The 14,182-nt window shown below is 47.0% G+C and overlaps 1 protein-coding gene across 3 annotated transcripts in view; it reads left to right on the top strand.

Annotated features, from left to right (window-relative positions):
- TTC23 (tetratricopeptide repeat domain 23) overlaps positions 1 to 14,182 on the top strand; it is a 47,451-nt gene that overhangs the window by 3,056 nt on the left and 30,213 nt on the right. For all 3 annotated transcript variants that reach the window (XM_037053720.1, XM_037053721.1, XM_037053719.1), the window contains exons 2-5: positions 2,490 to 2,689; positions 4,588 to 4,711; positions 6,966 to 7,116; positions 7,282 to 7,407. In XM_037053720.1, coding sequence (XP_036909615.1) covers positions 2,510 to 2,689; positions 4,588 to 4,711; positions 6,966 to 7,116; positions 7,282 to 7,407 — 581 coding nt within the window. In that variant the 5' untranslated portion in view covers positions 2,490 to 2,509. The remainder of the gene's footprint in view (positions 1 to 2,489; positions 2,690 to 4,587; positions 4,712 to 6,965; positions 7,117 to 7,281; positions 7,408 to 14,182) is intronic.

Raw genomic sequence — 14,182 nt, 5'->3', positions numbered from 1 at the left:
TGACTGGTTCTGACTGCAGCGGGAAGTCTATTTGGGGGTCTCGGTTTAAAAAAAAGCATGAGAAATTACATTAAGGCGTTTGGTCGTAGGGTTTGAGCCGGAGGGAGACCTTATGAACATAATATTTTAAAAAGATCTAACTGACATTGCAATTTAAGATAGTGTCCAGAGTACAGACTGGCAGCTACTCGGCCAAATATTACAAACAACAGAATAAGAATTAGTTGCAGCCTTAAGACATTTTATCCGAGTACCGTTACTTTCACATGGCAGAATAACATACATACATACACCTTTATGCATTACTTCCTGTTTTTCTGAAGCATCAAACTTATTTTTTATTTTGAAGATTTTATTTATTTTTAGAGCAAGGGGAAAGGAGGAAGAAAGAGAGGGAGAGAAATAATGTGTGGTTGCCTCTTGAGTGCCCCCTACTGGGGACCTGGCCCACAACCCAGGCATATGCCTTAGACCAGGAGTCGAACCGATGACCCTTTGGTTTGCAGGCCAGCACTCAACCCACTGAACCACACCAACCAGGGCAAACTTATTTTTTTATTTGGCGCCACACATACAAATTTATGAGATGTGATGGTGGTTGAACTTTCACAGCTCAAACAGTGAAAGTGACTTTGTCCAGTGAGTTCTTGCTCCTTTTTCCTCAGACTTGAAGTATGTTTCTTCAAGTGTGTTTCTTTCTTGGTTCTATTAAAACTGAATTCTTTTTAACCAGAAAAACCCATTATGACAGAAGAAGACCATGAGAAGATAGTAGGTGGTATTCTTATGTAAACTGTAGTCTTCCACCTGACCTGTTTTTCTGAGATAAAACTCAATTCCATACACTTCAGGAGCTGCTACCAAGTACCAGATAATACTGTTCTCGGTGTTGGGCAAACCAAGTTGAATCATGGACCATCTTCCAAAAAGCAGAGTGCTTCAGGCACACCAAACACCGAGGGTGTTTGGCTCCTGCTTCAAAACTTGCTTCAAAGAAACTGAAGCTCATCTGTCTGTGCCAAGTTGCAGATCGTGGTTCTTAATTTGGTGGGTGGAGAAAGGAAGCTCTGGCTTTGGAAAAGAACTCTGAGACAGGGCCCCCTGGTGGCCAATGTAGCCTACTGCGGGACTCACCAAGTAATCCCATTTATTCTTGAAAGCCATTATTTCCTTCTTTGGGTGTCTTTCTTTTTTTTTAAATGGTGCGTGGGTTGTTGGGTTGTTGGTTGGTTATTTCAGGCAAGAGGATGAATCTTGCCCCTAAATTGTACATGGAAGTTTAACAGGTCATTTTCTTTTCCACTTCAAGGTCAGTTGTAATTGAGCTGATCTAATGTGGACTCTGAGTTGTTTGGGATCAGCTGAGTTCTACTGTATATAATATATATATACATATTCAGTGTAACATATGTCCAATTATATATACATATATTGTGGGGGCGACTTTCCTCGCAAGTCCCCCTGTGTGCCACGGATGAGAGTAAACATGACTGAGACATGATCTGCTTGGGGAGGAGAGGTGGCCAGTTTCCCAGAGGAAAAAGGCCATGAGCAGTGGCCAGTTACTCAGGGGAAAACAGCCTTGAGCCCTTTCCTGCAAGGCTTTTATTGGGTTGTAATACACAGGAATACAGGGTGGCAAGGATCAAACAGTAGATAACATTTCAAAGAACTCTGAGGGCTTAGTGTGAGTCAGAGTCTATCAGGAACAGAGTTTTAGGGTTTCCTGCTCCAACCCTTAACATATGAATGAAAGCACTCTTAGCAGAGCAGATTTCACAGGTTTTTCAGGAAGTCTTTGTGATGCCAGATTCCCCCCCCAACACACACACACACACACACACACACACACTCTCTCTCTCTCTCTAGCAAGGTAAGGAGCTGCACCCCTCCCCATCAGGTATTCAGGCTTAAGGGGATTAGAGCCAGGAAGCACTTCTCCCAGAGAACATGGGGACTTGGGCTATTTCAAAGACGGGGGGCAAGAGTCCATGGCTCCTTGTTGCAGCCCCCTGAGTCCTTCCATAATGGCCTCCCAAGTGATCGTGTCTGGCCTAGGTTGCCCCTCCTCTGAGGGGTCTTACCCGTCAAGGACTTCCAACCATGCTTTGGGGGCAGGGAGGAAACTGAGGCAGCATTTGCTACCAGAGACAAGCTTTGTCTCCTGCGGCTCGCATTCCAGAGGTCACTGACTCCTCCTTAGCCACAGAGGGGAGAGAGTAACAATTCCTAGAACCAGGCAGAGCGGTCCCCAAGAATATATATGTGTGTGTATATATGTTAATGCACAAAGAATGTTTGGTTTAAACTGGAAATCCACCTGAAACTTTTACAGAGAACTCAGTACTAGTTACCAGATTTTCTATCTGAATATAGTGTTGAGATTTTCCTAGAATCTACCCTCCATTTCTAAGGGGGGAAATGTGTATGTCTAAAAGCAAACATGAAAGTGATCATTGAACACCTTCCTTTCCCTATGTAAAAACCAGAGGAGAATGCGAATAAAAGCATGCAAGAAGCCCAGGAAACGCACATCTCCAACCACTTAGATGAGGTCGTTGCTGCCGTCAGCATAGCACCTGGAAGGAAGGTCCCCAACCAGCTGCCTCAGACGCTGCTCTTCCAGCCTCCGCGAGAGAAACTCCACCTCTGTGAAGAGAAAGCTAAGTCCTACTCCAGCAGGCAGGAGGTAAGGAGCCTTCCTTTCCCATACCCGTGTGCTGGTAACGAAGTGCCATGGCTTCCGTGATGTTCCTGCTCTCTGGAGTCTGGGGCAAGAGCGCCAGTCTGGTGCGTCATAGCAGGGCAGTGAGCCTATGCTTTCGTGAATGAATGCACAAATGGACGCGCAAGTCTGGCACTAGGCTGACACCCTGTAGGCTTGACCCACGACTCTTATTTTCCACCAAGTCAATGCATATTTATTGAGCGCCTCCTAGGGGCCAGAGCCGGGCCCTGCAATGCAATGGGAAGCAGATGAGAAGCTTCTGCTCTATATTCTTCATCTTCTTGGTCTCTGCAAACTCAGGGGACTTACTTGGACTGAACTGGCAACAGTGCTTGGGAGTTGGCCAGGTCAGGAGAGGACCACAGTGCTCTGGACAGAGGTGGCTGGTGGACAAGAGCCAAGGGTCTGAGGGACACAGTCTGTTTGGGGAGCTACAAGGGAGGTAGGGTCTGTTTTTAGACTGAGCTATAACCGACATTTGCCACTACAGTGGTTTCAGGTAAACAACATAGTGATTCAACATATGTATTCATTGCAACACGATTACCGTAGTAAGTCTAGTTAGTGTCCATCACCGCACAGAGTTGTACGGTTTGTTGTGACGAGAACCTTTAAGATCTGATCTCTGAGCAGCTTTCACAACACACAGCACCGTTTCGTGAACTGCGGTCGCCACGCTGTCATTGCACCCCAGGTCTTATTTACTTTGTGACTGGAAGGTTGTCCCCTTGGACCCCCTTCACTGTCGCCCATATTGCCCACCCGCCCCCCGCCCCCCCACCTCTGGCAACCTCCAGTCTGTTCTCTGTATCTATGAGTTGGTTGTTTATTTCTTCCACCTGTAAGTGAGTTTCTACAGTATTTGTCTTTCTCTGTCTGACTTAGTTTCACTTAGTATAATACCTTCAAGGTCCATCTGTGTTGTCACAAATGGCAGAATTTTCTTCTTTTAATGACTGACTAATATTCTGGTGTGTGTGCGTGTGTCACTTTTTTTTATCCATTCATCCATCAGTGGATGCTGAGGTTGTCTCCATGGAATGCGAGCAAGCTTTAGTAGCACCAGGCAGGAAATGAGTTTGGTCTGCAGACAGGAACTGGGGCCTGGAGGGTTTTCAGCATCTAGGGAAAGAGTTCAGATTTTTCTCCTAAAGATGTAAGAAACCACCATAGGACTCTAAGCAGGAGAGTGCTGTGAGCAGGCTCGCATTTCAGGAATAATCACTCAGGTAGCAGGAGAAGAGAGCAAAACTCGGGGAGCAGGGCCGGTGTAAAGGGTGTCTACAAAAATTTCAGCAAGGAATTGCCGGAGCCTGAACTGTAGCAGAGGCAGGGGAGAGGCTGAGATTTTTGACAGGAACTGGGGAATTCAAATCAGTGGGCCCCAGTGACCGTGGGTGTGCAGAGGGTGGGGAGTCCAGAGCAAACCAGAAGGGGTGTGTACATCTGTGACTTCGGTCTCAGCTGGCGTGGTGACCGGATGCCCTTTGTCCTTGTAATGACCATGGAGGAAGAGCAGCATTATAGAGAGAAGGCATGACTCCAGTTCTGAATGCCATGCCTATTCATTACGCCACCGCTACTTATTTAGTGCCTACTATGTGCCCGGCCCTGTGCTAGGCAGACCTAGGGTGGCAGCCGTTCTCAGCCAGAGTTCTGCTAGGGAATGAAGCCCTACCACCCCAAACCGATCTTTGGCTTTTTTTGTTTTCTTACGTATCCCACGTGCTTAGAGCCAAGCCAGAGTGGGCGCTCAGTGAATACACACCGGCTGAGTTACAGAACAGGGCGACTTTGTGCTCTGTGGCTGCACATTCTCAGGTGTCTGAATGGTGAGCGCGATTTTCCCTTCCTCGCAGTACAAGCAGGCGATCCCAGAGCTCGTGCGCTGCGTGGCGTTGACAAGGATCTGCTACGGGGACTGCCACTGGAAACTGGCAGAGGCTTATGTCAACCTGGCGCAAGGCTACCTGCAGCTGAAAGGTGAGCTCAGCTCGGACCGAGGAGGCTCCGCGGTCTTCTGCTCTTTCCCCAAAACGGGACTCACGCTTATCTGCAAGGATGGCCCAGGGCTTGGGGGTGGGGCCGAATAACATGGGGTCCATTCAGATTTGCACTGATAGAGACACTCTTGCCTGTAAGGAATCACCCCCTGCAAAATAAATAAGAGACCAAACCAAGCTGGCATCAACAAAAGGCAATTTATTGGTGCCTGCAACTCAACCACCCAAAGGTAAAACTTACTGTGGACTTGGCTGGATCCAGGAATTCCAACTATGTGATCAGTCTCCCTCTTAGGTTGAGTGTCCAAGGCGAGGAGTATTCTGATTGGCTAGACCTGCCTTTTGGCCCCTCCTGGGATCCTGGGGGAGAGAGCAGCATTGGCTAAATCACATGGATCATGGGGGGCAGGTATTAGGCCCCCCCAAAAAAACAGAAAAGGAGAATGGATACAGGGAAGGTACACACAAGGGTGTCTCATCATCTTCTTTCTCACTGAGAAAAGCTGGCACTAAATGGACAAGACAGCCTCTCTGTTCACGGTTTCCCCACCTGCAAGGTGATGTAATAGTGATGCTCACATTAAATTCCCAGGGTCGGTCCAGCGAGTAAACAAAGTAACAAGTGGAAAACACCAGAGCGCTAGGCGTAGAATTGCCACCCAATAAACTCCACCTATCGGGTAAAAGACTGTGAGCACCAGTGGGGACCTTGGCCATCACCTACTTCAAAGGCAGCACCCTCCTCGTTTTTAGGGCCACAGGAAGAAAGTCTGAGTTGAAGCGGCTTGCCCCAGACCTCGCGGTTCGCGTGGGGGTCTGAGTCTCAGCCCTTGGAGGCCAGTACCAGAGTCCTGGCATCTGGGGGGTTTCTACCTGCGCTTTTTCTCCCACAGTCTGCGGCCTTCCTGGCATCGCCTTTTACTCCGTTGAAAGTAAACGCAGTGCCAGGCACCACTCTAACTCTTCTCCATGCGTGACCTCACCGCACCTTCGCCACCATCCTCTGAGGTGGTGCTGTTATTATCCCTGCTTACCACTGAGGAAGCCCGGGTTTCGGGGTAGGTGGGTGAGCGGGGGCATCGTTCAGGGCAGTCTGACCTCAGAGCCGGGGTCCTTGAGCCCCAGCCCACGCTGCCTGCAGGAGACTGAGTGCATGTTATGGGAGGGAGTGGCCGAGGCTGGCAACACCGTCCATCACCTCTTGTACAACACCGCTCACATAATTGGCAGTAATGCTTTCCCGGCAGGTCAAGTGAGTGGGTGGTTTTGAGAAATAAGATAAAATTCCCTAAGAGCGTCCCTGAGTTTTCACCATCCGAAAATGTGTTCTTTCTGTTTTATAGACACGGGAACAGAATTCATTTTGTATCTGGCCAGCTTTATTTTTTAGAACTTGGAGGTATACTTGCATGTAGTGAATGACCTAAGACCAGGAGGAGGGCATGTTTGTGGGTTGGGGCGGGGGAGGGTGAGGTGTAAGGGTGCCCTTGTGACGATGGGGGTGTGGGGAAATGAAAAGCCCTGAAAAATAACTGGGGATCCCCCGTGTCCTTCTTACCACAAACCCATAGGCCCATGGAAGGACAAATACTTCATTGCCACAGGCGTTAGTTCTCGGCAGGAACCTTATTTTTCCACTCCATTTTCTTTGATATCACTGCATTACCACACAGGAATGAGAAACTGCAGCACATTGCCTGTTACCTCATTGGAACTGTAAGCTTTAATGTACTTATACGAGTATTATGTTGAAATAACTCCAAAGTATGATTCTAGTGGGGGAGGCAGGAGATCCAGAATTCTGAGCGTTTCATTACGACGACTGACACACAGCCAGGATTAAAATTCATGACTATCTTAGTTCCTGCCCAGAATGCCATTTAGTCCTAGTATTCCATTTGTTTCTTTATGATTATTTAGAGCACATTTCATGTCTGATATTGGTGAGGTTTCAAAGCTGTTCAGTTTCTGTTTGTTCTATTTTGTTTCCAAAAAGACCATTTGAGGGGGGGGAAACACATTATCTTGAGTACTAGGGTGTGGAAATTGCACCTTCAGTACGAGGTGTAAAACACTTCGGTTGTGACCGTCACGACAGTATTTCCTGCCGCCCTGACACCTCTCCACGAGATGACAGGTGGAGGGGACCTCCCTAGACTCCCTGGCCGTGGGTGGCTCTGCTCTTGTCCACTGAGATGACGGGGAAGCTCAGACTTCTTTCTCCTCGCCCCCAGGACTGGCACTCCAAGCAAAGCAACATGCAGAAAAGGCCAAAGAAATCCTCGCCAACTCCATCCTGCCTCCCGGGAACGACAATACGGACGTTTTCCGCTGTTCCATTGAGCTCTTCCGCACCACGGGGAGAGCCTCGCTCTCCCTTCAAAAGTATCCTTTTGCTTCTCCCCTCAAGTAGAATACCGCTCCTGTTACTTATAGTTAATTCTCAAGGCCAAACCCAAAGCTGACAGCTTGGGAAGGGCGCTGGGGTGTTCTGGGAAGGAGGGCCCCGGCCTCTAGAATCTGGGGTACGGTTTCCTGAACGCCACTCAGATTTAGGGAAGCCGCAGAGAACTTGATGAAAGCAGAGCGGCTTTCGAAGGAGCTGCTGCAGTGCGGGCGGATTGTGGAGGAAGAATGGATGGAGATTCAGGCGCGGGTCAAGCTGTCCTTCGCACAGTAAGTTGCCTGGGTAGGGCTTTTTTGCACACAGTGGCTGCAGGCCCCTTTGCTGGAAGCCTCTGTCTCCAGGTGGGGGGACCTGCTCCATGATGCTGTGTCTGTGGTTTTTTTTCCGGCCATGACAACATTTCATGCCGCCCTGACCCATCTCCACGTGTCACTTGGCAATAAGTTTCTAGTACCTGCCTCCCTCCGTTTCTCACTTTTTCCCACATGACGCTGTTTTTCACCGTTGCCGGTGCCTCAGCTCGCTGCCGTGGGCTGCTGATCAGGGTTCTGTAGAATGCATTGCCACATGTGCTTAGCTGTCCCCAGCTCCCTTCTCCCGAGACAGTGCTGCCATGAGCATCCTGGCCCAGCTCCACGCGTGTAGCTGAGCTAGACTGCGCCCCAGCAGTAGGATTGCGCGGTCACAGGTGCATTTGTAGTTCAAGTTCACCGCACACTGGCCGATGCTACCCCCATTCACACTCCCCCTCCCCAGACAGGTGGGTTCCTGTTTTCTCACCTCCCCAGCAGAATCGGACATTTTCCGTCTGTCTCACCTTTGCCAACCTGATGCATATAATGTGCTATCTAATTATTTTTACATTTCTCTCATTAATGACTTTGCCTACCTCCTTTTATACTTCTTGGTCTTTGGGGATTCCTCTCCTCTGAATCGGCTGTTAGCATTCTTTCTCGTTCTTCTTAGGGGACTTCCTCTACTTTTCTTGTTGATAATCAAGATTTTACCGTGCATTATAAATTAGCGCTATTGCCGATATTTTCCTCTTGTTGCCCATTGTTAATTTTGTCTGTGGCCTTTCTCATGGTAGACACATTCTTAATTTTGCTGGAGTCCAAGCCGTCAGTCTTCAACCCAATGATTCATCCTTTAGGAGTCGGCTTAGAAGGGCTTTCCCACCTAAATGTCAAAGACAGTTTCACAAATGTCCCCGCAAGTCCTGCTCGAAGTCTGTCCCCATATTCTAACCCATAGCATTATCACTGGCATTAAGTTCTTCACATTCATAACTCAGTGTATACATTACCCATAGCATATAAATCACATGGCCTGTGTTTCAGTTTGCAGATAGATGGAATTTGTCCAGGGTGTTCAGATGTTATCTCTAATCTTATTGTGTTATAGACAGAAACGTATCTGTGTGGTAGGGACTCTGAAATTTACTTCCTCTCTGACCGAATCCAGGCTCAATTGTTGTGAAGGTTCCAAGTGAGCCGTAAAGAAATTTGATTCTTTACTCGTTGTGTGTAAGGTTTTACTAAGTCTGTCTTAGGGTGACCTTATTCTGGCATTCAAAACATTTTTAAAAGATTTTATTCATTTATCTTTAGAGGGGAAGGGAAGGAGAGAGGGAGAGAAACATCAATGTGTGGTTGCCTCTCATGCATCCCCTGCTGGGAACTGGCCTGCAACCCAGGCATGTGCCCTGACTGGGAATCGAACCGCAATTGTCTGATTCCCAGGCCTGCGCTCAATCCACTGAGCTACACCAACCAGGGCCTGGCATTCAAATTTATGTTTTCTTTTGTATCTTGTGCCAATTTGATACATTCGTTTTGAAGAGAAGTGGGCTTAAACTTGGACTTGACAATGGTTGGTGGGTCTAGAGCTGTCCATGGTTCTGCGGGTCCTTGTTTGTAGTCTGATCTGTTCTCTTGGGTGGGAGGGTGAAGCAGCCATGCATCTTCATCATCTGTCATTTTATAGGTCCGTGTACATTGCCCTCTGTTCCTTAGATTTATGTCCATTTTGCCTGATCTTAAAATTGAGTGTCTAGCTCTCTTTCAGTTTAAGTTTTCCCAACGTTTTTTTTCATCCCTTAATTTTCAATCTTCATCTTTTTTTTGTTTTAATTATTGACATATTCAAGTTTAAATTTCCTTTTCTCATACCAGTTTCATATTCCTTTCTTTCTCCTTTCTTCCCTTTTTAAAAAATGTAGTCAAATATTTTTTATCATTTTGTATTCAGACCTATGAACTGGCAAGTTATACATTATTTTATTTGTCTTCTAGTAAATACCATAGAATTTATCAGTCATATCCCCGACTCATTAGACTCCAATGTAAGTTAGTCAATAAGCCACTTTCTAAACAATGCAAGGGCCTTAGAGCCTGGTAATCCTCTTTATCTTCTTCTGCTTTGTACCTGTTTTTCTGCATTGAAATCACCATTATATATTTCATACCACAGAGAGGAAGAAGATGTTTGTAAAACACATAACTGACAAAGAGCTCATATCTAGAATCTGTAAAAAACTACACGCCAATAAAACGAAGACAAACAACTGACTAGAAATTTCGGCAAGAGACTTCTCACAAAACAGGCTTACCCACGTAGCCAGTAAACATTAAACAGTGTTCCATCTCATCTGTCCTCAGATAAATGAAGTTTAAAATCATAGAGACTTCTTTTCCAGTAGAATGGCTAAATTTTTTCTTAAAGACTGATAATATCATGTTGGCAAAGATGTCATGCTCGCCTATGCTTTCTCTTACATTGTTGTTGAGAAAATATTTTGTATAACTGCTTTAGAAAATTGGCTTAATCTACTATATTGGAGAGTTTGGCATACCCTGTTACCCAGCAGAACCACTCCTAAATACACACCCAGCACAAGTGCATACACGTCCACCAAGAGGTGGAGCGAAGAATGCCCATCGGTACATTCCCGGTAATAGCCACGAACCGGAAACGACCCACATGTTTATCCAAAGTAGAATGGAGAACACTGTGATATGTTCATACAAAGAAAATGGTCCAGGTACTCCTGTGCTTAACATCACTGGTGACCCTCACGAACACAGTTTGTGAAAGAAGCCAGACCCTAAAGAATTCATTCTGTATGATTCCATTTATGTAACAGGAGGAAAAAGAGAGTAAAGACTGTGCCAAGTCTCCAGTCCAGAATGTGTCCCTTTCCAGAAGTAGGTCTTCTATCTTGCATTGTAAAATAGGAAGTATGCAAATCAGAGGTCCGAGATCTGATCGTTGTTGCCATCTGTTAAGCTCTGACTAATGTTATTTGTGCTTAATGTTGAACAACGTTGCTACAAAATAGCATAAATTGTCTTCCTTCGCCAGAATCTGGCCCCTCCTGACAGTGCTTTCCAAATGAGCAGTGCCAAACCTTGCCAGCAGGTGGCGTGTCTTGTACGCATCTGTGCAGAACACCCAACATTTCATGACCTCAGCTGCCCTACAAAGTTACCTTCTGTTTAGCAGAGTTGTTCTAAACTTTGCTACTTTCTTTCCCATCCTGACTCTTCACTTTGACTCCGTCCCTGGAACTTGCGTGTTTAAACCGATGGCTTTCCTTCAGTCACTTGGCTTCATGCCCTCACCGAAGTGTGAATATTTTGCCCAAACTGATCTGCTTTAGAAAGTAATGATGCCTTGGTTTTCTGCTCTGCTGTAGTTACGCTCACAACCACAAGAGCCTTTTCTTTTGCCCGGCCCTGGAGGTGGAAGGCTGGGATAGTCGCTCAGTCGCCTCCCCTGGGGTTTGTGTTTCTCTTAAAAGGGTATCTTCTAGGTGCATCTGTCTCCATCTGCGTTGCCTTTTATGGTGCCCATCAGGCCAGGCTAGCTCCTCTCCTTGGGCTGCAGAGTGACTCACGCTCCATGCCTTCCACTCCCCCGACTGTGGCCCGAAGCCTCGTCCCTTGTACCTGCCCGCCTCTGTTTCAGCGCCCACTTCATTCAGTTATTATGTATTAACTTGGGAGAGAGTCCACTCATGTATTCCTATTCCCGCAGTTGTTTTAAATGGGGTCGGGAAAGTCACCAGCAAAAATGAGCAAGTTCTTCCCCAGGGATGAGGATTATTTTTCTCTCCTGGTGACCGATAGGGAGATCCCCAGAGGCAGGCAGCTGGCTTTACCTGTACACCACTGCCCGTGTGTGCACACACGATTATTAAAGCAATCTTTCTATGTGACGCTGATGGCTGGAGTCATCTCTGCAGACGTCCACAGCTTGTCCGGCAAGCACTTGGCCTGGCCTTGCTGTGCTGGACTCTTTCTCACGTGTGCCTGGCATAAGGAAACATCCCGCACACCATCAACAGGACACTTCCCAGGTGTCTCTAGGAATGGGACGTACTGTCAGTGGCAACGTGGGCTTTAGAGCCAGGTAGCCCCAGGGTCAAGCCCGCATTCACTCATCCTCCCTGTTCAAGGGGGAACAATAGACCCTCCCTACTGGTTGCATTGATGATGAAATGGGCCCCACATCATAGGCCCTTTAAAAAGGAAAGTAGTTATTGCCCTGGGTGGGTAGCGTAGCTGGTTAGAGTATCATTGAGTTGTGCCAAGGTTGCAAGTTCGATCCCCCGTCAGAGCACACACAAGTGTCAACCAATGAATGCACAGCTAAATAGAACAGCAGTGACATTTCTCTCTCTCTCCCCCACCCCGCCCACCTCCCTAAAAATCAATAAAGTGAAAAACTAGTTATTATTGTCATTGAACATTCTAGCTAAACATTTTCCTTTTTATGATTTCCCAGAACTAATTTGGATGTTAAAGCATGTCCTCACCTCACAGGAAGACCCTGGCTTCCAAGACTGCCCCTGGCATGCCAAATTCTTTCCTGTATTTTTTTTTTTCCTGTGACTCGAGAAGGCTGCTTTTGTCTTTGTGCTCATGGGCCACCTACGCCGAAAATCATAGTCTTATATGTTTCTTTTGTTAAGCTTGAGTTTGTTTCTTTATCTTGCTTGCTTTTGAGTCGTTGTGGCCACCAGGTTTGGCAAGTGACTCTAACCACCGCTTTCCAAAGAGGAAAAAAAACGGGGGAGGTTTCTCCCTTGCCCTGTACTACCTGGACACAGGGAGAAGACGATGGGAAAGACAATGACAAGTGGGACGGGATGGCCACCTGCCGTCACCTCATTAGGATGGCACTTTATTTCTGTACACTTCCCCCCACAGCACTTCCCTGCTGTTATTGGGAACTTTGGTGATTCAGTGATAGGCCTCACTTTTTCATCTCATTGTCCTGCCGAAGTGGTCCAGGCAGTAATCTCCAAATCTCACGTTGGCTTTCTGGGCTTGTTATGTATGTATGTATTTTAGTTCATACCATCACCTAGAGGTCTTTGATCTCTCGGTTGCACCTCTGTAGATGTGTCTCTTTAACAAATCTCTTTCTCTGCGTTTAGCTTTCCGGATGGAAAGGCTCTGATGCATGGTCATGTATTCAAAGGCTGTGCTCCTTCCCATCTCACCCCTGGGAGATGCCCTGATGCCCCCAGAAGAGGCGTCCCTGCTCTCAGCCCCTTGTGGCCAGAACGCTCCGAGCCTGTTCACCCAAGAAGATTTATTCCCTCTGGCATACTTCCTCCTTGCAGTCTTGGGGCTGAAGAGAGGCTGTTAACTCATATTAAGTCCGATTTCTTTTTAAAAAAATTTGTTTGCTTTCAGAGAGAGGGGAAGGGAGGGAGAAAGAGAGGAAGAGAAACATCGAGCTATCAGCTGCCTCTCAAGTGCCCCCTACTGGGGACACCTGGCTCACAACCCAGGCATGTGCCCCGACCTGGATTCAAACCTGCAAACTATGTCAGTTCACAGGCTGGTGCTCAGTCCATTGAGCCAAACCAGCTAGGGTTGATTTCTTTCTTTCTTTTAAAAAACCATTTATTTTTAATGTGGGGAAGCAGAAAAACCTCTGCAATCCACAGGAGACTGCATTTGATTGTCGCGTGTTTAAAAAAAAAAACTGCCTCCATCCCTGTGAGGTCCTCCGAAGCTCATCCGAAACGAGATAGCATCTCATCAGGTGCTGTGTAAAGTGTGGAGGTGTTTTCACCCAGGAAAATACGCCACGGTTCAAGTGCAGACCCGCCAAACGAACACACTGCCGAATTCTGCTGTTTAAAATTATCTTTTCGTCTGCCGGGTGTTTTCTAAAGTGTCTGGAGAGCTTTGGGATTACCCATGATGGCCTGCCCCAGCTAATAAATCCTCAAAGCATCCAGCAGATAGGCAGAAGTAAAAAGGAGAAAATGTCGCTCTCCCAAACATTGCAGACAGGCAAGATGACCTAAAACTGGCAGAGGCTTAAGTGAGCTGGCGATGGAACTAAGAACACAATTCCATTATTTTCTGACAGAATCCCGCCTCGATTCCTTTTTTTAAAAATTATTATTAAATACATTGTGAAGCTACAGTAATTTTGTTTTCTATCTGGCCTTTCCTTTGATGCGAACAGCGCATTCTCAATGAGCCGCGGAAGGGTGTTTGTAGGTCGCATTAGCACCCAAGCCTGTGTGTGTTCATTAGCTCCCACGAGCCAATGAAGTGACCCCTGTGATTAATCTTAACCTCAGGTGAAGAAATGGTTCAGCGACTTGAAGCGCACACAGCTAGTAAGTGGTGGAGGCAGGGTTTGAACCTTCCTCATTATTCCGAAGTCCATCCTTGACTGCTATGCCTTTGGGTGGAAAAAAAAGTCTTGGTTGCCTAGGAGACGAAACTGGACAACAGGGATCAGAGAGCCAAATCCTCACTGCTACACCATTTGCACTTTCTTCTTTTTTTAATCTTCGTGTCTCCAGGGAGCTCACCATGAAGGAGTGCTCCTTCTCCTTCTTCTTTTTCTTCTTCAGAGTCTATTTATTTGTTTATTTTTAGAGAGAGGGGAGGGGAGGGCAAAAGAGAGGGAGAGAAACATCTATATGTGGTTGCCTCTCATACGCCCCCTACTGGGGACCTGGCCCGCAACCCAGGCATGTGCCCTGACTGGGAATTGAACCGTCGACTC

This window comes from Sturnira hondurensis, unplaced genomic scaffold (genome assembly GCF_014824575.4).
Source record: "Sturnira hondurensis isolate 20B ecotype Veracruz unplaced genomic scaffold, ASM1482457v3 Scaffold0007865, whole genome shotgun sequence".
In the NCBI taxonomy this organism is placed as follows: Eukaryota; Metazoa; Chordata; class Mammalia; order Chiroptera; family Phyllostomidae; genus Sturnira; species Sturnira hondurensis.
This window is presented reverse-complemented; position numbering and strand designations above follow the sequence as displayed.